This window comes from Falco peregrinus, chromosome 2 (genome assembly GCF_023634155.1).
Source record: "Falco peregrinus isolate bFalPer1 chromosome 2, bFalPer1.pri, whole genome shotgun sequence".
Lineage (NCBI taxonomy): Eukaryota > Metazoa > Chordata > Aves > Falconiformes > Falconidae > Falco > Falco peregrinus.
The window spans coordinates 112,470,305-112,494,307 of record NC_073722.1 but is presented as its reverse complement, the minus strand read 5'-3'; the positions used below and the strand labels follow the sequence as shown (position 1 = coordinate 112,494,307).

The 24,003-nt window shown below is 41.9% G+C and overlaps 1 protein-coding gene across 6 annotated transcripts in view; it reads right to left on the bottom strand.

Annotated features, from left to right (window-relative positions):
• Window positions 1–24,003, bottom strand: part of SGSM2 (small G protein signaling modulator 2) — a 61,591-nt gene that overhangs the window by 32,251 nt on the left and 5,337 nt on the right. For all 6 annotated transcript variants that reach the window (XM_055796549.1, XM_055796552.1, XM_055796551.1 and 3 more), the window contains exons 2-3: window positions 20,832–20,907; window positions 42–204 (exon numbers count right to left, since the gene is read on the bottom strand). In XM_055796549.1, the coding sequence (XP_055652524.1) occupies window positions 42–204; window positions 20,832–20,907 (239 nt within the window). The remainder of the gene's footprint in view (window positions 1–41; window positions 205–20,831; window positions 20,908–24,003) is intronic.

The following is a 24,003-nucleotide window of genomic DNA, read 5'->3' as shown; positions in this document are numbered from 1 at the left end:
ACATCATATGAATTCTGCTGATAAAATGACCTCAGCCTCACCTGCTTTCTACCTGCTGCTGCAGCTCCTGCACTTCCTTGCATATGTCTCCAGCTACTGCATACGTCTTGCCAACTTTGGTGAACAGGGCAGCCACCTTGTCAGTCCGTAGGAAGCCAGCAGCCCTGCGCTTCAGCATGTGCAGGAGACAGGCTTCCACAACACCTGCAAGAAGGGGAAGGAGATAAAGTTTGGGTACTGCTGTCCTTCAAGTCTTTCGTGAATGCCATCTGCTAACACCCACTGATCAGGTTTGGAGTTAAGAGAACAGACTGGGGAGGGGAGAAGAGACAGACAGAAAGGCAGACTAGATCTCAAGATCAGATGATGCAAGCACGTATGTCATCTGCAACAAAAAACACTTTGTAAGTTACAGATAAAGTCAGCACATAAATGAACGAAAGGACTGAAACACCTCCCAGTATTTTCCCCCATTTTACGCATGTCACTGTGAAAAAATTCCCAGTTCTACTGAAATTTAGGCCAAAGGCAAAGCTTCTTCTCAACTACTCATGGCACAAGCAGGTCCCCCAACTCAAGATATAACGAGCTAGAAATCTGCTTTCACCAATGATCTGTTTCGAGCAGAGGCTCCTATTTATCTTTCTGAGTTGCTGTATCCATTTCTCCCACTTGTACTTCTCCACGTGGCCTGGTGTTTGCAATGAAAAGAACTAACTGGAGATCATACTTCCCTGTTACTTGTTACTCATCTTTAAAATCATGTTGTAGGAATTGTAGCAGTGGCCTGCAAAGAATGATACTGGCAAGAAGGCACCTCATGTAAGTTATATGGAGATAGGGTTCAAACCTGAACTGATCTCTGAATGCAGAATGTGAGAAATTGCTGTATTTAACCAACTACTGGCATGCAGCTGATTGCTGTGTATCACTTATTCTGTGTAGTGACCATAGAGCCCTCATTACCATAGGATCTTGATTAGCAAAAGTAGGGTAGACTAAATAAAGCTTTTATTTCTTATTATTAAAATACTAACTCTTCATGTCCCAAATGGAAGTGCGATACTTTCATTATGCCACCTCTTACTGGAAATAGATATGAAAATAATAAAAAAAGTCTACCAACCCCCTCCCCCTCAACTCCCTTATGTATTTCATTCTCCTCTGGCAAAGGGAAGACTACAAAAAAGCATGACACACATGCAAACACTACTGTCCCATTGGTTAACATGACTGGGAAGGAACTCAGACGCAATGAAACTACGATATACATGGAAACTTACAGGACAGACAAGGCTATGTATCAGGAAAGTCAAAGCCACTTTTATTACGTGTTTCACTCTTTAAAATGGCATATTCAAGACAAAACCACAAACTGCTCCTAGAGTACTGCTGCCTGCAGATCTCGCATTACATGGTGACTAAAACAAAATTTAGAGAAAGGAGGAGGCTGGGTGAGGAGAGACGTACAGGAGTCAAAGCCAGAGCTACACTTTTTTCAGAGCACATATAAACCCACAAGTATCAGAGTCCAGGTCACAGCTGAGCTGGTTTTTTGGGGGGGTGTGTGTGTTTGTGTAATGTTTTGGTTTAATATTCCTGAACTCTGAAACAAGTCTCAACTTGTTCTCATTGAACTTTTGCATTGGCTGGCTGAGAAGAGACACTTGGCTGTTTTACTGTGTTGATAGAAGGGAACATGTATCAAACTGCAGCACGATGGCTGGCTGGAAACAGACTCTGCTGGGAAGTGGTACAATGACGATGCCCTCCACTCACCCAGATTATGGGAAAGACATTTCTTTCTGGGGAAACCACGGGAGATAGGAGACTTCTAACTTCAGCCCACTCAATCCTCCCTCTCTTCCTTCACATTAGGAACAAATGGATTAATAACGGTGAACTTAAACATCAGCACCAGATATGGCAGTTCACTCTCCACTGACAAGTGGTCCACAGCTTGCAGCTGCTTCAGGCTCTCTGCATATTCACACTGTTTTCAGTTACACCCGGTTTGTCACCTCAAGCACAACTACAAATTGCTAGGCCCATAATGAGCTTCCACCACCACTCAGACTCTCTGATTTGAAATACTTAACACACCTTATTCAAGTTATGTTGTGCGCACCCATGTTCCAGCCTAGAAAATTCTCTAAGTGTCAGGGGCAAGCTTATAGAATAATGACTTGTTCAAGTCTTTGCATCAGTAACCAAAATCTCCAGGGTAAGATGCCCATGTAGCTAGTGACCACGCATCTTGGTGTAGTAGGATGTACAACCTGGAGAAGCAGCAGCCATTGTCTGCAACTCTGACATCACTTGGTTAGGAGCTAGAGAACAAAGTCACAGACCTCAGGAAAAGACAACATCACCTGCGACCAGTATGAAGTTACTCTGCAGTCACAGGTACTGAAGATGAACCAGCTGTTAGGACACTTGCTGGACTAAAATCATAGAGGCTGGTGGAAAACAGATAGGAAACTGAACAATTATGCTAGGGAAGATTAACCCCTCTCAAAGCACTGGAGAGCACTACAAGACCAAAAAGTCATAAAACCTGGTAAGATAGGCTTACCTTCCAACAGAGCCTATCATCTAGCTTTGGACAGAAAGATTAAAAGGCTTATGAACCAAGAAGAAAATGTAATAAATACTCCTACAGCCTGCGAGGGAATAGAGATGCAGCCAGACCTACAACTACAACAGATCCACCTGTGAGGTGCATTTTGCAAACCTTACTATAACATGCTCTGATGGTCACCAGTGAAAGACCACATTGCATTTCTGCCTTGCGAGACTGTGTATCAGAAATGTAACCAGAGCTCATTTAAATTGCTGCGGGTAAAAGAAACAAGATAAATACAAATAAAAAACAATCCTTCCCTGTCTATCAGCTTTTAAATTGAGACTGCAAATGACTCATCCAGTCAACACTGTCCATAAAAAGGTATGAAGAAGAACAGACCGATTAATTCATAGGGAGGGAAAAAACCCCAACTTTATCTGCAAGGTGTGTGCTCAATGACACCCACGCAGGCAGCCAGCCCTTACAAGAGGGTCTGAGTTCAGCATCTCAGCGATGCTCTCCTGTGTTTAATGACAGCAGGCAGTCCTGTGGTAAATTGCAGTTAGAACTGCCACATTAAATTTTCGTTATGAGTAACAAATGGTACTCCATCTGGCTCTGATACACACTGCATCTCTCCCAAGATTCGGCAGCATTTTGTAGCGCTTTAAGCCCGATATTGTCAGGTGCTGAGCATTTGCCAAAGACTGCCCCTCCTTACTGTACTTAATGGCCTTCAAATTCCGTAATACCTGAAAGCTTGAGTCTGAAAAAGACCTATCCTCAGTGCTCAGTCCCTGAAAACTAACCTGAATCCCAGGCAAGACTGAACAGCACACAGAAACACCTCCTGCATTTAGCTAGCCTAGAAGCTATGGCAGTCAGGGGATTACAGGATGAGTGAAGAGTGTTAACAAAAACGTCACTGTCATCTCCAGCACTGCTACCCTACTTCTTTGTTTTGCAAGACTGAAGAACAACCTGCTAAATGAACAAAAAAGTTAAAAGAAGCATTTATGAGGTATTAATACAACTTCACATTTTGTGTCTTACCACACTGGAAAAAGAAAACTCTAATTGGCTTCCTGCTATCACTCACTACACAAATTAACCTAATGTGTGTTCAGAAAGCACAACCATTTGCTCTGAGAATGCAGAAAACAGCACTATAAAAATAAATTGGAAATGCGCTGTGGGATAACCATGCCACTATTTTGCTTTCAACTGTGAAGCAGATATGTTTTTAAGCTAAGTAACATTGGATAAAATCTGACAGAAGATAAAATTTACATGGAAAGACCTAATTTCCCTATGAGACAGCCAGTGGAATTAAATACTGATGGCCTGGGGATTTGGGATTGTTAATTTTTAACAGTTTTTATCAAGATACAACTAACCTGAGTTAGCAAAGCCAAGTCCTCTAATTGTATACCCTGAATTAATTCTCTGTAAAATAGAGAAGTCCATGTTCTCTCTTCTCCTCCTTCCTAGTCCTAAATTTATTCAGACTGCAAATTCTTCAGAATAAATTTGACATATTCCCTTATTGCACAAATGAGAACCACCACAACCAAAACTCCAATTTAAACTTAAAATTAAACAAGAAACATGTACTATCTTAACAGTACCTCTTCAAGCTGCCTAATCTGAAACATGTCATGTAAAAGCCGTTGGCAAGCATGCCAACGGCCAGGATCATGATGCACTGTGCTGTGACCAGCTTCTTCCAGCACTCAAACAACAGGGACAATTCAAGTAAATACAGAAAACCCTACACATAGCCATTCTCCAATAAATGTATCTTGGGAGACTGGCAAGCCCTGTGAAAAGCCTTACAGCTGGTATAAATGAAATAGCACATCTCATGTTCTTACTGATAATGAAGGACTTGTTTTTTTCTGTTGTTGCCAGGTTGTTTTTGGGTTTTTTTTTGTTTTTTTGTTTTTTTTTTAGTAAATAAGAACATTCAAGCTTTCACACTATTCAGCTGATGTCTTCAGCATGAACGCTCATGCTATGCAAATCCTCACCCTCTTCTGTTTCCAGGGCAAATGGACAAAGTTGCTACTGTGTTAGAAAAAAGAAATACTGGCCTGTCCATGTTATTTCCATGTCACTGTAACCCAAATAAAGCTATAAAGCTTAACAGAGAGGTACAACAAGGTATTCTAACACTTTTACACCCACTATCTCTCTGAAAAAAAAATTAGTGTGATTCACTTTTCTTTGTGATCCCTCATTTAATTGCTTATTATGTTCCAGTTTCACTTTAAACAACACTGGCAAACTGCTTTCAGATTGATAAAAAGAGTATCCTAAATTTTAAAAACCTGTTTATTACCCTCTGTGTTAGACTAAGGTCCTGTTGCATCAAGCACACATACTGAGAGACAGCAAAACATAGATGATGAAAAATCTGAAGAAAGTATGTATGAATTTATTCCACTTTTTTCAGCAAGAGAACAGCATTCTTGAACACTTCAAAGACTTGTATCAGGAACTAAAGATCAAGGCACTTATCAGCATTTTATCTGAAAGTAGATTTATCTGGAAACAGAAGAAAGATTATTCAGCCTTGCCCCCTTGCGAGATGGACAGTAAGTCACTGTGTTTCTTCTCTCCAAAATATCCCCAAGAAACGACCACCAATAACCCCTCCACAATTAAGGCTTTGTTGCAGATGGTCCTGGCCTATATCAGAACAGCTGGTGTAGCATTTCTTACTGCCGTTTGCAAAGAGGGTCCTGCTCAGGCCGAACCCAGAGGAGTCCTAGCCCAGGAGGAGCAAACCCCAGACTGACGGAGATACTGTATGGCAACAACGGAACAGTGCCAATGGCCTAAGCTTCTGCAGACTCCTGCTCCCTTAGGACATGTGCTTGACCGCATCAGACAAGGCTACCGAGCAGCAAGCCTGATGCTTGCTTCCCACGCTGGTGTACTTCCCAACCAGAACTACTGCCTCAAAAGACAACCACCCCCTTGCTTTTTCATCCATATTATGCACAAAAGCCTAAGCATGGCACCATTCCCTGAACAGAGGACCACGACACACACGGGCACATCCCTACTTGACTCCTCTCAGCAATCAATCAGCTTATACCAGGAAACATCCGCTGCAATCAAAGGACATCTGCAGGTGGCAAAGGCAATGCCTGTGGTCTTACTCAAGTGGAAGCCCAGTGCTGATGACATCTCTGCAAGCAAGGCTGTTTCTACTCAAAGGAAGAGGGAGCATCTGTGCACCTAACACAGAAGCAGCAGCGGGGGCGAGCGCTGTTTATTTGCCCATGGGGTTTTGTAAGGCCAGGTAGAGCAGCATGGGAAGAACAAGGAGTGATGACAGCACGGGGATGTTCTTCACATCACAGTCATAGATCCTGTCTAGCAACCATCAAAACAACTGTTAACCCAGCTACTGTTCTGCTCTGTCTTCCAATTAGAAATAAGGAAAATGAAAAAAGAAAAGCAGCTTTCCAGATGCCTGAAGCAATGCAGCAGTAATTGGTTCCAAATCTTAAATGAAGCAACCTGCCTTTAAAAATAACTGCAAAGAAGTGCATTGCTGTTGCTTAGGAAACAGGCTCTCTTCCCACCTTCACTGGTTTTTTTTCTTTTCTTTAAAACAATAAAATATTAATGAAACAAATTCAGTGAAAAGCACAGCAGGCACAGCTTTAATTATTAATAAACATTGCAGCTGCCATGGAGGGCAATTTCCACAGCGACTGTCCCTAAAGCCCCTATATTTAATTACTCCATCGTGACATTTCTCATCACAAGGACCTGGCGTAACACCGGTCTCCAACTGACTGTAATACACATGTAGTGGTTATTTGGAAGGGGAGAGACACTGAAATTAGTTGTTGGATTGCCTCAGAACATCTATTCCATGGGATGAGAGATTAACGCACCATGTTCAGTGCTATCTGTAAGGCACCCTTAGATCTGCGTTCAGGTTACAGTTCCAGCCTCTGCGACATTCAAGTCACTTCATTCTCCTCAGCTTCACCCACAGATATGCTAACAGTACTGTGTCTCCAGCTTTTCCCTCTGTGCTCCTTTATACAAGCGAATTATTCCGGAACAGCTAACTGATTGCATTCACATCTGACCTAACCTGAATTAGCTTTCAAATACACAGCAGCTTTTATCCAGTTAAACTACAAAACATTTGAGAAGGGCAGCACATCTTGCAACACAGATGCCCTCCTATTCCAACCCAGGGGATCATACACGGTCACCTCTGCAGCGTATGACAGCAGGAAGGCACCCCTGCGATGCAGCAAGTGGCACAGAAGCTTCACAGCACATTAGTTAAAGAGGTCAGCTGCCTGGAGAAGTCAAGGTCTTTTTATTTATGGTGTGTCCAAAGGCAGACACCGATCTCATTGCACCTTGTCAACATCACCCACAATCACACTATCCTGCACACGCACACACAGCCAAGCTCCATCAAAAAGGAAATGTCACCATCCTGAACAAACCTGCGGAAAAATCATCTCAAGCTGCTGAATCTTTTAAAAGACACGAGAGGACCTTCACAGTGGTGCTCAAAATGCCTCTACAGAGAGAAAATACAAGGTATCTGAGGATATCTCCTTAGCTCCACCTACCTTTTCTCTTTTTGTTTCTCTTCTGTTTTAAACCAACCACAAAAATTAGATTTCTGTTTGCTAAGCACTGGATTGAAGCAGTAAAAGCACACTTTACACAGTGAAATAAAGCAGTACCGACAAACTCTTCTGCCTGAAAACCTCTACATCTCCCCAGGAAAGTCTCTCCTTTTGTGGGCAGGAAGGCCTCCAAAAGCTCACTGCCTTCCAGTTAGGCTGCTTATGCTTCTTGCATTCTGGTAATCTGCAAGGCAATCAGCATTGTTTCTTGGCCAGCTCTTGGATTTAAATCAATTTTCTATGGTAGGCTCTTGGCATTCATCTTGTAGGCTTGTGGGAATAGGTGAAAACAAACTGAACTCATTCATCTACCCTGAATACAATATACGCACCCTCCTATTGTTCTGCCAGACAGCATCAGAAATGACAAGAAATTTTAACTGAATACACAAATGGGTATGGTATGCACAAACACTCCCCTTCCCCATTTCCATAGTGCATCAGCATGTATATTCCATCCGTTGAAAACAGAGATTGTGTATTACAACCACACTCAGACACACGTGCATAAAACCCAACCAGCACACAATGGAAACAACATCAAGATTACATGGTAGAGCTAAGGGGTGGGAAAAAATAATCTTGACAGAGAACTACCTTGGGGGAGAAGAGCTGGATGGAGGGTTAGGTAAACCGAGTTTTTGCAAACCCACTTTTCTATATTTTTGAGAAACCCAAAATAGGTAATCCCCCTGGAGTTGCAAACCGCAGAATGCAGAGCTCAGATTGCTGCCTAAAAAGGTAGCACACAAAATGTTTTAGGTGTTATAGTTAGAAGAACTACTGGGTTAGGAAAATGAAGTAATTTGCCTGTTTTAAAGAAAATTACCTGATTTTCCTTTTTCGGAATGTGACACTGTAAAAAGACATAAGAATCAATTAAGATTTAGCTGTTTCTGGAGGAACTGATAACAGCAGAAAGACATCAAGAGGTAGCTTTGTGTACAAACAGGTAGTTTGTACACACATACACATGCTTTCATTTATATGTATGCACGCACATGGGTAAATAATCACTGTAAGCTTCCTGAGCATAGCACAATGCGATCCTGAGCCTGCCTACTGTCACTATCTATACTTACAACGATAAATATATACAAAAACTAGCTACAGAAAGACACAGATATTCATTATGTATAGATTGGAAGAGCAGCGCTGCACTTGGAATAAATCAACACAACTCAGGTAACTCCCTTGTATGGTTCAGCTGACAGCAGCCACCTAAAAATTCATTAACTCCAGCCAGTTTTGAGGAACAAGCCCTGCAGTATCCACAGCTGAATTTAATTAAGCGCAGATATGTTATTGATTTACAGTCCAAATAATCACGGTCCCCAACAAGCTTTGGAAATGTCACTTTTTTATGACTTCAACAAGGCTGCTTCTTGCAGGGTCAGGTGAACAAGTTCAGTGTTCTCCTTTCTTGCCTTTATGAGTATCTTGACATGACTTAATGGAGTGTGAAATAAGAGAGCTCTAGGGGTGGGGCTGGAAGGGTGGTAAGCAGAGAAAAGACAGCCTGTGGAAGGACTGTTTATGGGGTTTATTTAGCAGTTGAGATTTTCCTTAGACAGGAAGAAATACCGGAGTTAAATACCTTGTTTTCATGGAAACTGTGCACAGGGAATTGAATTCATGAGGCTGAAGAAAATAAGAACAAGTGAAAAGAGGATGATAAAGAAGCAATCAGATGATCACGATCTCTAGCTGCTATTGCATTACCTAGCTAATCACAGACCTGCCCAGTTTTGAAACCCATTTTATTACCAAGTTATAGCATGCTACGTCACTGAGAAATGCATACTGAGCAGATGAGATACCCAGCTGTACCTGCATACTAGCTAAGGAGCAAATGACTGCAGAGAAGATGCCAAGTTTGCTCCTTTGTTCAAAGGGTCTCCTTTGCATTTGTCCAAATGCACTGCTGTGTGCATTTTACGGAAGAGAGGAAAACCTGAGTATCAAGCATGTGTTTTAAGTCTCAATCCCCATCTGACATCCTGTCTTCAAATGCCAAGGATCATAGACTCTCCAGATATAGGAGATATATAATGCAATAAGGGGACTTCATATGCAAATAAGGGACTTCATTTGGCAAATCCAACTACACTTATGGGACACCAGACAAGGATAATAAGGAGAACTGTCCTGCAGCCGAGCTCTCACTCCTACCTGCCTCACCTGATCTTCAACACATCATTCATCAAATCCAAGCACGTAACAACCACTGCAACCGAGATGGAAGGATTCCCTCACCTATCAGAATAAAAAGCAGTAAAAAAAAAAAAGCATTAATTTTGAACTTCTAGCTTCCTCTGACCTCTGTTGCTGTGGTTTAAATATCATAGTATGAATGATATAAAGATGTCTGTAATCACTTCTCAATTTTCAGGGTTGTGTGCACAAACCTCCACAATGAAAGAGTTTATATGTCACTGAGATAGAGGAAGTACCCTTCGTACAAAGGAACAAATTGCTTCATAGAAGACGAGGAAGCAGAAGTATAAAAGTAAAGTCCAATTAAATATTTTCTTTATAATCACAACTTCAAGCTAATGCTTTGGCACTTAAGTACAAGTCATGCTTTACAACAAAGCATCCCTTAATAGCTACACACATTCAAGTTATCCATGCTGATGCGTTTCTCCCATTGCTGATATATTCAGTACTTTCCTTTAGCATATACCCATTTCTCATTTCACCACAAGGCTGTGGACACGTGAAGCTTGCAGCTTCACTACAAGTCTGGTATATTTATTACACGTTCTTATTTACAGCAGCCATGGTTATGTTAGAACATCAGCACTGCTAAGAGACTGGTACCTTAGGGAGTTAAAAGGCACTGTGTTTCTGCTGTAACTGTTACTCTGACTGTCAGCTGAGAAGTCAATACGCCCAATGTTAAATCAACTGGGAGGGCAAACTATTTTCATATATAATTTCATTTTTATTTCAAGCTGCAAAATAAAGACCTTTAAAGTATCTATTACTTTTACTAGTGTTTGTTAAAGTGCTAATGTAGCAAATCACTTGGAATTCATGCAAAGGAAACTACCCAGGTGATAGGTACTAGAAGAACACCAAGTATTTTTATCTTACAACAGCACAAAGAGACGTTATCTGTGATCAGGAATGCACAGGACCTAGTTCTGTGCAGCTGTCTAGGGGGAGACAGACTCTGCCTGGAAAAGTCCATCAGCAAAATCACACTTGATGACTACCGGAAAAAAAAACTTTTCATTTCATTCTTGGAGATTTCATGTGAAAGGAGATTCACTGTTAAAGAAAAGCTGAAAACATGCTATAAAAGAACAATTTAATTTGAAAACTCTGCTTAGAGTTAGCTGGATGGTTTGAATCCGTACCAGGAGAAAGCACCTTTTCGCCCTGGAAGCAAGGTAAAACCAGCAGTTACTGGGAACTGAACATCCAAGCTCTGTGGTTTAATGGTTAAAGTACACCTGGAGTCAAGCTACTTGTGTTTTGCTCTGCCACACAGACAGGACACAGCCATGGCATTTTCCATAAATCCCTGGGGGGAGAAAAAATATCTAAATGGACAATCCTCACTTCTAAAGATAGCTCTGGCTGGGAAACATCAGGGCTGGAAGCTGGTGACTACTGCTCTTTAAAATCTTGACCATTAAGCTTCAAGAATTTCAATAATCTTCAGAAAATGGAAGTGTTTCCATTAAACACTATTAATGGTAAATAAAATTACAGAGGTTCCTCTAAATAATTGAGCATGATCCAATTCAATGGCCCAGGACTAAAGTGTTTAGCAAAGTGCTCTAAAACCCATGAGAGATATTATTTGCCTTCTTAAATTGAAAAAATTGTGCAGTTCAAAAATGGTTTCATTTCACATCAGAGCTAATATTCACTCTCTTCCAGGCTGTGGGGGATTTTTGGGGGGTGGAGGTGGGGTGGCGTTTGGGTTTATTATTATTATTATCATGATTATTATTCCTCCATAGCACACAACTCATTACTTTAAAACAGTCATCTTTGGAGCACAATCAAACACCTTTTAAATTTGTGTGAAAAAAATTCTGCCTCTCTCCAATTATGATCACCTCTGGTACTCTCTTTGGGCTAACACATTTATGAAGCAAGGTAGAATCTCTGTAAACTACTTTATAAGCATTATTCATCACTGAAAATGTTCCATTTGTTTTCCAAATAGGAGTACTAAAACAGGGAGGGGCTCATATTTTCTTTACAAGACATGCATTTCCATAGCAGATTAACTAAATTTTTAAAAGTATCAATGCCAAGGGTTAAAAGCCAGAAGAATTTAAATAATAAGCTATCTGGTTGGACAACAGTTATTTACATCTATTTCTATCTAAGTTACATTTCTGTGAGCTAAGGAAAAAAGAAAGAGGAAACTGAATTCTTAATTTCTTGTCCAACTTAGGAGCACTGTGCTATTTAGAGGCCACAAGGGAATCACCTAAAAACTCTAAAGCATAAGGCATCTCTTCCTAATGGGGCTGATTTTCAGAGGAACTGAAGGCTGTAACTCCAGCTGAAATTGATGGGAACAGCTTGTTGTGTGGACACTCGGGGCACTCCAGAAATGAGTTCCAGAATAGCTCCAAATAAATATCCTGTTCCTTTCATCTGTTACCATTTTGTTGCCATACTTCATATAGGAGGCAGAGAAAGGGCTTCTATCAGGAACTTAATTCTCACCTTAAAACCAAAGAAAGATCAGTTTCCCACACTGCCACCTTCCATGATTTTACAGCAAGTCTGTAAGTATTTGATATTCTTCTGAAAGCTTCACCATCTTGAAGCATGCCACTGGATAAGAATCTCCAGATAAGAAACGTATTTAAGAAATACATTTCTATTCCTCAGTTGATTTTATTTTCCTGTCACAAACTTTAATCCCGTCTTGTAAGTTAGGGCCACAAAGGAAAAGATTTCTGACTCATGATTTTTCATTGCTTGGGGCTGGCAATTGTGACATTTGGTGACTCTGATAATTGCCTGGATTTCAGGTCCTGAACGAGAAAAAACAGAACACAAGCTCCAGCATCATCCAGTCATTGGTTCCTAATTAGATCTTCTCTTTCAAACACAATTAACTTTGTGCAAAATGGGATAACAACTCATCCTAAGACCAGTGAAGAAAACAGTCCCACAACTAACCACATTTTTGTGGTTAACCCTTAAGTATGTTTAGCAACTTAGATTCCTAACCAGCACTACCAGGCAATCCTGCAACCCAGACACACTAACCATCCCTGAAAAACCCCAGATACCTACTCTTGAGGAGTCACCAGCCATATTCATGTTCAAAGGTTTCCTGGTTTTCCACTGCCAGCTTTGACAGAGACTTCCAGGATTTCAGCTGAAGCTATCTGATTGTATTCCTGCACACATTTACAGACCCTGAAACTTAAGATCTAAACTAATTCCAGACCAAGCATGTAGCAGAAAATCCAGCCACACAACTACTTTCCTGTTGTCGACCACCTCCAAAATTAATTGAGCATTCACCTGCTTTAGGAAGCTGTGATGACACCTAATTAAAGCTGGGAGGTAAGTGTTAAATTGTTTCATAGAAAGTCTAATCTTAGTGTTTTACAGATTAACTTCAATCACGTCATAGACTGAATTGGTTCTAAAATGTTAACAGGACCCAAGAACAATTCTGCTTCTCAGAATCTGCCAGTCCTGCTGTGAACACATACTCACTGATACAGAGCTATTCCAAATAACATTTCCCTCTTATTTGCTGAGAAGAAATCATCTTACACTGACAATTATCCAAGCCTAGGTGCCCCAGGGCTAGGTGAAAGGAAACTGTAATGGACGGGTATGGGGCCCCCACATCAGATCTCCTCTTGAGCACAGAAATAAAGCCTAAAGCACAGACGCTTCAAAAGCACTTGTGTGCGATAGCTTTCCTCCACTTTCCTCCCAAGACCAGTAAATGCTGCTGCAGTCCTGATGTATGGAGACACTTTAGGAGCTTGAAAGCAAGAGTACACAGCAGGAGATACACCCCAAGACAGAGTTCAAAGATACTTACTGCACCGGGTCAGCAACTCTGAATGAGATTTTAAAACCCATTTTAAAAGTCTCTGAAATAACAGTGACAGGAATTCCAGTCTCACATCCTCAAAACCACCACACAGGCTAATATCAGTGGCATCAAGTCCACAGAGTACATGAGGGATGGGTAAAACTGGCAGATTGCATGCAATACGCACATAGGTTAAAACAGACAAAACAGTGTTCCTGTTCCTATTGCTCTACCTGAAGAGCAATATAAATATCAGCTAAGGAGTATTTCACAGAAGCAGCCATTTTCAGCCTGGAGTCCACCTCTGGCTTTAACACAACCTGTCCAAAGCCAAAGATCACGTTCTAGTCTCATTGCACTGAAGCAAATGCAGGGAAACTGAAGGAGCTACTTCACAACTTAGAGGAGCATATAAGAGAAACCGTACTGAGAAGTAGTATGATACTACTCACTGGGCACATCATGTGTAAAGACCTGGAAGTCACCCACAGAAGAAAGGATGCATGCTGCAGAGTTGGCCAGGTGCACACACAGCACCATGCAGCTGTCACACGGGTCTCCTCATACATCCACCTCCTCACTCACCCTCGCTCTGCTACCATGTCCAGCAACCACCAAAGGTTTCACAAGCAGGGGCTTCCAGAAAACGCTGGACTAGCAGCTGGGCAAGTCAGCACTCAGTTCATGTTCAGGCAAGTGTCTGCCCACTTTGGGATGGTAGAAGTCACTGAAAGGCCTTAGGCCACCTCTCCAATGTATTATTCACACAGAGAAAGAGCACCGCTTCAAGGTCTGCTTACCAACGTCAATTCATTATATCATAAGCTCCTCCCAGTGCAGTGATCACATCCTTCTTTTGTTTAAAAGGGCTGCATGCATGACTAAATGCAGTCACAGATCATGTATAAACACCTTCATTTAATATTCAGATCCAGCTCTGCAGTCAAACCATATAACCTTTCTCAACATATTACGGCACAGATCAAGACATGGTGTTTGGGTTTCTTGTTTTTTTTTCCCAGATGTAATATTTAAGCACAGCAGTACCCAGAAAACACAGTAATTTTCATCACTTAATAAGAAAAGCAATATGCATAATGGAAATGGAAACAACAAAACCTGTGGTTAATGCAGCTCAATCAAGGGGACTTGCTTGTTTCCTAGGCTGAACAAGCCATGCTCTCTCATCTCCTCTCACAGGAGAGACTCTGTTCCTCTTCTCTGCACATCCAGTCTAGAATGGACCAGCACATGGAAACGCAGGTTCTGCAGCAAGTATACTCAACAAATCTATCAAGATAGGACAGTAACTTAACATTCAGAAATAGCAAATTTTCTGCTTGGTTTTACAAGGGGGTAAACGTTTCTGGTCTGAAAGTCTGGTCTAGATAAAATGCAGCTTTAGAACAGATCTGGAAAGCAAAGATAATTAAATGACACTGAGGTAAGGAAAAATATATATTTGCAAATGCCTCTGAAGGAATGTGGCCAAGACTGGGGGTAAATCAAATTATATTAGTAACTGGAAATGGAAAGAAACAGTACACATGAAGTATCCAAAGTATACCAAAAGAGATCTCTAAAGTATCAAGGAAACAAAAAAAATAGGAGTTTTGTCATTTTCTTTGATAGAAAAGTGTCTATGTCTTATAGAATTTGAGTTCAGCTTCTTTGCTTTCTAGTTTACAAGTGGTTTGGTCACGCTTGCATCAACATCTCAGTATCAACAGGAACGTGTGATGCAATACAGACAGACACTTGGATCTACAGGTCTTCCCTTTGACAGCAAAAAAATTCAGTAGTATGGTAAACCCAGACACAGCTGCCTGAAACAGCAAATCCAAACCTACAGCCTACTCCCAGCTGACTTGAGTTCAAGTTCAGACACTCCAGCAGATGCACACTGCAGCTGGCAGGCAGCCAGTTAACAAGACCAGGCGTTCTGAGAGCTTAGAAACAGGCGGTGCAGATGTGAGGCTCCAGAACAAATAAAAGCCTCTCACTGCAGTGCACCAAACAGGGCTTCCTTGGTGCAACACCTTCTCTATCATTACTTGGGCAAAAGAGAAGAAATTTGCCTGCCACAAGAAAATAAATAAATAAATAAATAAAAATTTTACAAGTACTGCCCATAACGCTCTAAGGAGGAATGCCCCCACAGGGATGAAAGGCCTTCTTTTGAAGCCATCCAGCAGTATCACACTGATCGTTTTTAGACATGGACCAAGCACAGCTACAAGGAATGCAACTGCTGCAGCTATCATCCTTCCTCCAGGGGAAATCAACACCAGCCACCGATGTGGGAGGAAAGGCACAGCCAGTGGCAATGCCCCTGTGATAAACCCATCGCTTCCCACCACAGTTCCTGTACTGATCCAGATGGATCCCTGGGGAGGTCTAGCAGCACAATTCCCAGGGACAGTGACAGACACCCACAACTCTCTCCTCTCTGTTCACATCCCAAGGATGTGCAACGCCAACCTGCTATCCTCAAAGAAGGTTTACAAGAAGCCTCAAGCACAACTTTAAATACCGTTCTAAAGCTCAAAATCAGAGCTGGCCTTTTAATTTCAACCACAAAGTGATTCTGTACATTTTAATTAATTAGTTTAATTACTGGTAGCAGATTTATTATACAGGCCAAAAAAAGCTTTTTGTGCAGTTCATCCCTTCTCTAATTTGAATAAAATATTCATTGAAAGGCCAAGTTTTGCATGTTTGACAGTGCCCAAGTTACCATTTTTACCACCAACCTTCCCCCAAAATGCAGTATCTGCATTCACTTTGGCAAGCAGGCACACTAGATTTACACCTAAACAATATGTGTTTTGATTCTGGCACATCCCAGCTCTCAATAATCCACCTGAAATCTATGCCAATTATTTTCAGCATGAGAATAACTGGCAGTTATTACAGCTCTGCTCACAGAATAAACAAGCAAAACATGAAGTGCATTAAACAAATGTCCCCATGACCCATTCTGTTGCAATGAACAGAATCTAGCCACCTGTTCCACCATGGATGCAATAACTTGGATGAATGGCAGAGAAGGAAGATCAGTCTGCAGAATCTTTTCCCAAAGTTTCTCTTTTCCAATGTGGACCCCCAAAACTGGCCTGTGCCCTGCTGAAGGCACCAGTTCTGGCTGCCCTGATTCCTTGGTGCTACCCTGCTGAGCAGATAGGACAACAGAGCTCATCACACTCACATTAAATGCATCCACTGGAAATGAGACAGCTCTTTGAAAAACATTAAAATGCTGGTTTCAAAGATATTGAAAGTATCTGAAGGGCTTGTTTTTTGTGGTTTTTTTTGAACAGGATAAACAGTGTTATGAAGCACAGTTTGAATTGACTTTGTACATCTGGAGTAAAGATACCTTAATCTGGTACATTTCCAGCTTCTGTGAAACCTTCTGTACAATTATTTTGGTTTTTTAGATGAAAAGGGGAAAAGAGAAGAAATATTTAAAAGTAAGTTAATGAAAGATCTTGACTGGACGCATAACAGAGACCAGTTGGAGAAAACCAGTCCTGTGAGATTCATGACACAAGCTACAAACCCTCAAAGACATAAAGAACAACATTTGGGTAACCTTTTCTTGAATCTGTTCATAAGGCATGTTCCATTATGTTTGCTATATGAAGCTGATTTAAACAGGTTTTCAATTCTTTGCTTATTACTATCAGATCAAAAGATGGGCAACCATGCAGAAGGCGGCTTAGCAAAACTGCAGGTGCTTTTTGGACTACCACAGTAAGTATAATGCACTGAACTGAAAAACCCTACTTGCTGATTACTGGCAAACACACAATAGGAACTGCAGAGACAGTTTTTTCCCCTTTCCCTCAGAAATGTAAAAGCTGGAAAGGGCCAGTATTGCTGGCAAGGACATGACTAGTCATGAAAACTTCAGGCAAGGTGGTGAAAGGAAGAATGCAGGAGAGTGACAGTGCTCTCCCGTGCCTGCAGAGATGGCACTCAGCTGAAGAAGCAAAGAACTTACGTCACACGATGTCAGCTACCGTTACTAAGGAAACAGCACCAGATAACCCAGGCTGAAAACATCCACATCCAGTTTCTAACAGAAATGCCTGTCCACTAAAGATGCTACAAATATCCACAGAGCTTGCGTCATTTCATTATACTCTGACTGACAACACAATACCAGTGAAATTCATTCAACAGCAACCTGGTAGCCCAAAGGAATTTGGAATTTTTGTCCCAGCACTGCACACAGTCCAAACTGAACCAGTACGGCTCTGAATCACAGAGCTTGGTCTTTTAACCAGATAGGATGACAACGTAGCTGGAATGTAACTAGGTTACAGACTGTGTTGAGAACAAATGCAAAAGCGTCTGCATTGCTTCCCACAAGGATGAAAATGTCCACACTGTTTTCCTTTTCTTAGATCACAGAGGTGAAGACTACAGATTGTAAGCCAAGACATTGTGGTTACAACAAATCTCTCCCACTGGATGAGCAAACTGACCTGCACAGAGGCATTATTCCTCCACGGACCAGGAAGGGTGGCACAGAGCTGTCCCAGCTCTGGAGAATGGCATTTCCTTCAGGAGCTTGCAAAGGTGAACTCACTGCTTCATACTCGGTGCTCAGCATGTTAGACAGGTAGTGTGAAGACTGTCTCTCCTATCTTAAGTTTTCTGTAGCCTCAGGGAAAGGAGCCCTCCTACCCACTGGATGCCAACTATCTCCACAGAGTCAAATCCGATATAAGCTCCTTTAGATTTGCAAATGAACCTTACACAACGTGTCCTGCTCTTCTGTCCAACTGCACCCTGTGGACTGAATCCAGGACCATGGAGACACATCTTAAGGGCTAGCTAAACTGTGAGAAAACCCATTCAGGCTCAATGCCCCGCAGTAATATGACATGAACAACCTTCTCCTGCTTAACAGATGATGGACCTAAGCTCAGAAATGCTGCATGGGGCTGAAGAGTGACCACTAAACCTGCCATCTCAGTCTTGGAGTTTCTTATGCTTACAACCCCCATGTACTGTAACAGAGAGGCATCAAAAAAAGGTGTAGGAAAAGTGGCCCACACTATTTAATTGGCATCTTTAGCCATTTAGGACCTAGGAGAGCTAGGAAAATTTCAGTTACTGATGCAGACAGGCCCTGAAAATCAGCTACCATGTATTTAAGAGACTCTTACTAAACTCAGCCTTGCAGGAGAGTAAAATGATTCACAAGAAATCTATATTTATAACAAAGATTCACTGAAAATGACTCATGTACTGAGCCAATCTAATTTTAAATAGGAGGGAAAAACCTCTTGAAGAGGCACATGAAACTGGAGTGGGGGAGGGAAGAGAACTGCACACACAGGAGAGCCCCAGCCAGGAGCCGTTAGCCAAATCTACTGGAAACTGTTTCTGCATTCAATTAGCTGAAGTGATGGCAGAACATTCAGCTTCACCTACTTCTCATTTAGAGTTAATTAAGTCCTACATTCAAAGCAGCTGCAGGTTGGAATACTTCCTTAGGACAGGTAGGATTGCTGGGCAATAATAAGGCAGCTCATGGAGAGTTACCAGTTCTTCAGACTCTACAGAATTCAGAACACAAAACCAACTGGAATCACAGTGAGAGGAAGGGAGAAGTATTAAAAAGATTGTACAGTATTCCTAATTTTGGCCAAGCAGATTCTAACAGAAATAGCTGCCGCCCCACTACCCCTTACATCAACACTGCAGCACGTCTTAGAGAATAGTTTCAAAGACAGAGAACAGACACACAACACTAGGAGCTCTCTAGAACAAACAGGCAGCCTGCAGCAACAGCATTGGCTCAGGGTTCCTTCACCTGCTTCTGTCTCGGGACCATTTTCCTCCTCCGTATAGTACAAATGTACAGTAGACAAAAGGGGAATATTTAACATAACCACAACCTGAATGGAGGAAACTGCTACAGCCTATATGAATAGCAATAAAACATTAGCCAGAAAACGTGGACAAATCTTGCATTCCTGCACTGACTATGTAGGAATGAATAAATTCTGCTAAGCTGTAAATAAAAGATAACTTGGAAACAGCAAGCAGGCTAGTGAAAGATTAGCCTTGCATACATAATAATCACGCACAGCAGAGCAAGGTGGAATTTCAATGCTGCAACAGTAAAAGACTACTATGCTTTGGCTTTCAGTAACGTGTCAATACTTCTTTGTCTGAACAGTCCACTTATCTCCACAGCCAAATCTAACTTCCACTTGTCTTAACCTCTCCACTGTCATCCGCACACAACTGGGTATGCTTGGCTGCAAATGCTTCGCTCTGTAAACCCAGAAGTGTTTAGATGATGGCTGTTCTCCAATCACTTTCAGCATCGCTCCCAGTTAAGTCTTCAAATTGAAGCACGAAGAGAAAGCAGCCAAGAATTCACAAGCCAACATACATATTTACAAATGCACATAGCTTTAATTCTCAGCAGTACCTTGCTGTGATATTTCTCTACACACCAAAGCCTGATGAATAGCGTTAAATTTTTATTTGCCCTGGTATATTATGGGCTAGATTTCAGAACTGTTGAACCAGCATTCAATAGTTCCTTCTCAGGCACTGAATGAAGTGGCTAAGTCTCCAAAGGAGTACTTCGTGTGAAGTTTCAGGAGCTGACCTCTACTGAGAAACCCAGCATTGGACCACCCTTTACCCACCGACCTACACAGGGTACGCTCCACTCCATCGTCACAACACACACACGCAGCAGCCTAAGTCTGCAGGAACCAGGTGAACCACCACCAAATTTTAGAATTTATTTGAATCTTGATTGGTTCACAGAGTTCTGAAACAGCAGCTGCCCTTAGTATACATGGTATTATCTCCAAAGAGATTTTATTTTCTTGCTAATTCTTACAGTCATGAGGAAAAGTCACCAATATAATATCTCACTGATTATATTTAAAAATATACAACAATGTCCACAACATCAAAGTCTAAACCTCAGTCTCTCAAATGCACCATTTATGTAATACAGCATTCAATGCACAGCGGAGAGCAAAGAAGCACTGTGAAGATCCGAGACGCACCAATTAGCTGGTGGCATGATGCCAGAAAAATGACTGAGATTTCCATTGCTTCTCCTTCATTAAAAATGGCAATAGCTCTTTCCATGACTTTTTGGACTGGATACTATACACCTATACTCAAAATGAGACACCTTATTCTTCAAATAGATTGAGACAATTTACAGAACAAAGTACTTTCAGCTGGAAGAACGCAGCTGCCAGATTTTAACTCCATCTTTTGGCAGTTATCTCCAAATATACATTATTTAACCAACTAGTGCTTCCTAGTAAATTACCTCATCATTTTGGCTTGGTACTTATTTTGGATAATGCCATTTTAATAAGTTACTTTCTTATTTGTAATGTACACACAGATGTAGCAAATGAAAAGTGACACGGGCTTGAACTCCATGATTTCTTAGATCTAAACCCCTGCATTTACCTCTGACAGCAGGGAATATACATTTCTATAGGAAAAGTAAGATTATGTAGCATTAACTCTTTTGTGTGTTATTTACCACATAAGGCAATGATGTGACTGCTGTCTTCATGTACAAATTTCCGGGTAACAGCTTCTTCCATGATCTGCTTTACCTGAAATAAATAGAAAGAAGTGATTGTAAGATCTCAGCACAAACCAGCACAGTGCTTGGGAGTTTCAGCTCCAACCTTTACTTGCCCCTTCCCCATCACCAAAAGACTAACAACTCACGCACAGGTTACATTTTGCAGGGAAGGAAGGATACAAGCATTTAAGAAGAAAAAGGAAGGACAAACCTGAGCAGCTTTTCATGGGATGAAGGAACCTCTGGTAGAAAAAGGACAGGTCTGTTTGAGGTATGCCCCTATAAAAGCTGAATTATTTCAGAGCACCCAGAGTGCCCTCCAGAGAACTTCAGCGGAAGTTCCAAAGGGCTGTGCAAAATCCACAATAACATGATTCATCCATGGCCTTCCTGCGTACAGTTACTTCTGCTTATGAAGCAGGATTACATATTGCCATGTCTTCTTTCCACTTGTGGCATTCACCTCTTTTTCAAGCACAATGAATCCCTGAGCTACACAGGCATACATTCCAAGAGAGGTTTACAGCAACGTTTCCCCTGTTTGGGGACTCTACATGACACAGTAATTACAAATTACGCCCTCAAAGCTCTGCTGCACCAGACATTATACAAAAATAATATAGTACCTATAGAGAAGACAGTGACTTCAGTTTTTGCTTCTAGACACAATTTAACAATTACAGCAAATAAACTCACGTTTATCACACTTCTTACTGATTTAAGACAAAGCTCCTCTCCAGTTTCAAGGCAGATATGTCAAGCTCCCAAGGGAATTAATTGTAGATTACTGACTTTCAAAAATTAAAGAAAACAGACAAATCTTACAATTAGGCTCTTGAAGAAAGGCTGCAGTTACCCTCCACTTATCTGCTAGCTTATTCCTCCCGCAATGGCTTCCTCAACCAGATGAAACCCATTTGCCTCAACCAACCCATTTATCAAACACTCATTCCTTCCTGGCCATGGAGCACTTGCTTTTCCAGATACAAATCCACAATCATTTTTGCTTCTCTCATTTGTGAGCTATAATTACAGAGTCAGGACACTCTGCCTAAATATATGCCACATCACTTTCAATATATGAAAGTAAGCGCTACTGTGGCAGAAGATTTAGCAAGATACTCTCTTCTTCCAACATTTTTTTTTCTTTTTAACTTGAAAATGATTTTTACAGCAGTCCTGGAATCCAACAAATAGTGAATTATCTGGCAGGTTATCACTGCGTAGCTACTCTTTACCAACAAGCTCAGCAGCACGGCCTGTACACCAACTTGGTCTGAGCTGAGTGCCAGCGCAAGCTGCACAGCAATGGTCCCCACTAGCCTGCCACAGGGGCTAGGTCTGCAAACCTGGGAGACGACACACGCTTCCCAGCAGGGCTGGCAACTGTGCACTCAGCTCTCCTTAGGCTAAGTCTGGTACCTGAGATAACAATTTTAAAACTAGCTGGGTTACCAATTCGTTGCAGCGCTGACGGGTCCAAAGGTTTTAAGCCGCCTCACTCAGCACTGGAACCAGGAAAAGCTGCAGGTGCACTGCTTGATCAACAGCTGTACTTGTACTGCTGTAATGATGAGGTGGCAGCTGCCTATGAAGGTGCCTTCTCCCATTTAGAGGGCTTCTTCCTCCAGTAAGATCATATGCAAGGGCAATTCTGGATGCTGTAATCAAGCATGCCTCCCCCCAGTAATCATCTTGAGGCCTCCATGCCCACTCGTATACCCCCACCCTGGCTGGCAGCTCCAGCACCGGCACTTGCTGCCTCTTAACACACGGTGTTCTCCTCACCTCAAATTCCGCACCAAGTTGGTCCTACAGAATTTGGTCATCTTATCAAACAGGAGTCCTCTAGGTTGCAAAGAAAACACTGGGGGGGGGGGGGGGGGGGGGGGAGGGGGGGGGGGGTAGGGGATGGGGAAGCAAACACATAAGAGGCTTTGAAAGCAGAACATTTTGTATCAGAGGACTTCAAAGCAAGTCTTTTGCACTTTATAAAACCTTGCTCACTGCTCATATGCTGAAGCTTGACAATATCAACAAGGCAGTTTTATTCCTTCATGTGGAATTTCTGACATGGTGTTACTGCTTTACTGTAAGGTTCAAAGTTCTGAGAGGTGGAGGAGTAAGAGGATACCAAGAAAGAAGCAGAGGTGTGAGAAGGTCTCATGGGTGGGAAATCACACAGGAAAACTATGATTATTCTGTTTACCCAGCAATCCCCTTCTCACATTTTTATTTGTGTCATTGTTGATTTATAAGCTTGATGTCTGTTTGTCTTGGCAGGAACCCAGTAAAATTTGTTCCAAACCTCACCTAGAGGTTTGCAATCTTCTAGATAACAGCACCTAGGCAGACCACAGCTCAGCAAAGGAAAGGAGACAAGACAGCTGCACAGCTCTGCCTTGTTTAAATTCCAGCTCATACCCTGACCTGCATTTTCACACGTGGGAGGCAGCTTGTTCCGGCAAAGCAGCACAGAGACAGTGCCATCCACTGCCTCCAAGCCAACTCATCTCCATGCCTCAGCCGACCCATCTGTGAAAGGACAGTGACCCAACCCATGCAAGCTGTTCTGATTTCACTGGATCAAAACTATATTTAATCTACCAAATGAAAGGCCTGATTTACTAAAGGTAAAAAGTACCCCGAGTGCCGCTAGCACTAAGGTGGACAGAAGAGGAAGCACAGGAGAGCTGCACCAGGGTAAGTCATGCACATACAACCAAAGATCACAGGCATGAATTCAGGCACCATTCAGACTGCAGACTGAGATATCAGTCTCAGCTCCCCAGAGAACAGCAACCAGAATTAAATTCCTGACAACAGGGAGGAAGAAGAGTCGTTTACTAGGAGCCAGACCTCTGGAGCTCAGAGGCCAATTCCCTGCTATCATACATTTCCCAGGTATAACCCATCATTAGTCTTTATTAGCTCAGTATGTTATTTAGATCCTAGTCTGTAGCTCCGGAACAAAAAATGTGAAGTGTATAAAAAACAATTAGAAAGAAAAAGATCAGACGTAATAATCAACGCTGCTTTTACACATAGCACCATATGGTCAGCTTATCAGCAGACTTTGAAGCCAGGACCTTGAGCTAAGCAGCACAGACCAGGCAAGGAATCT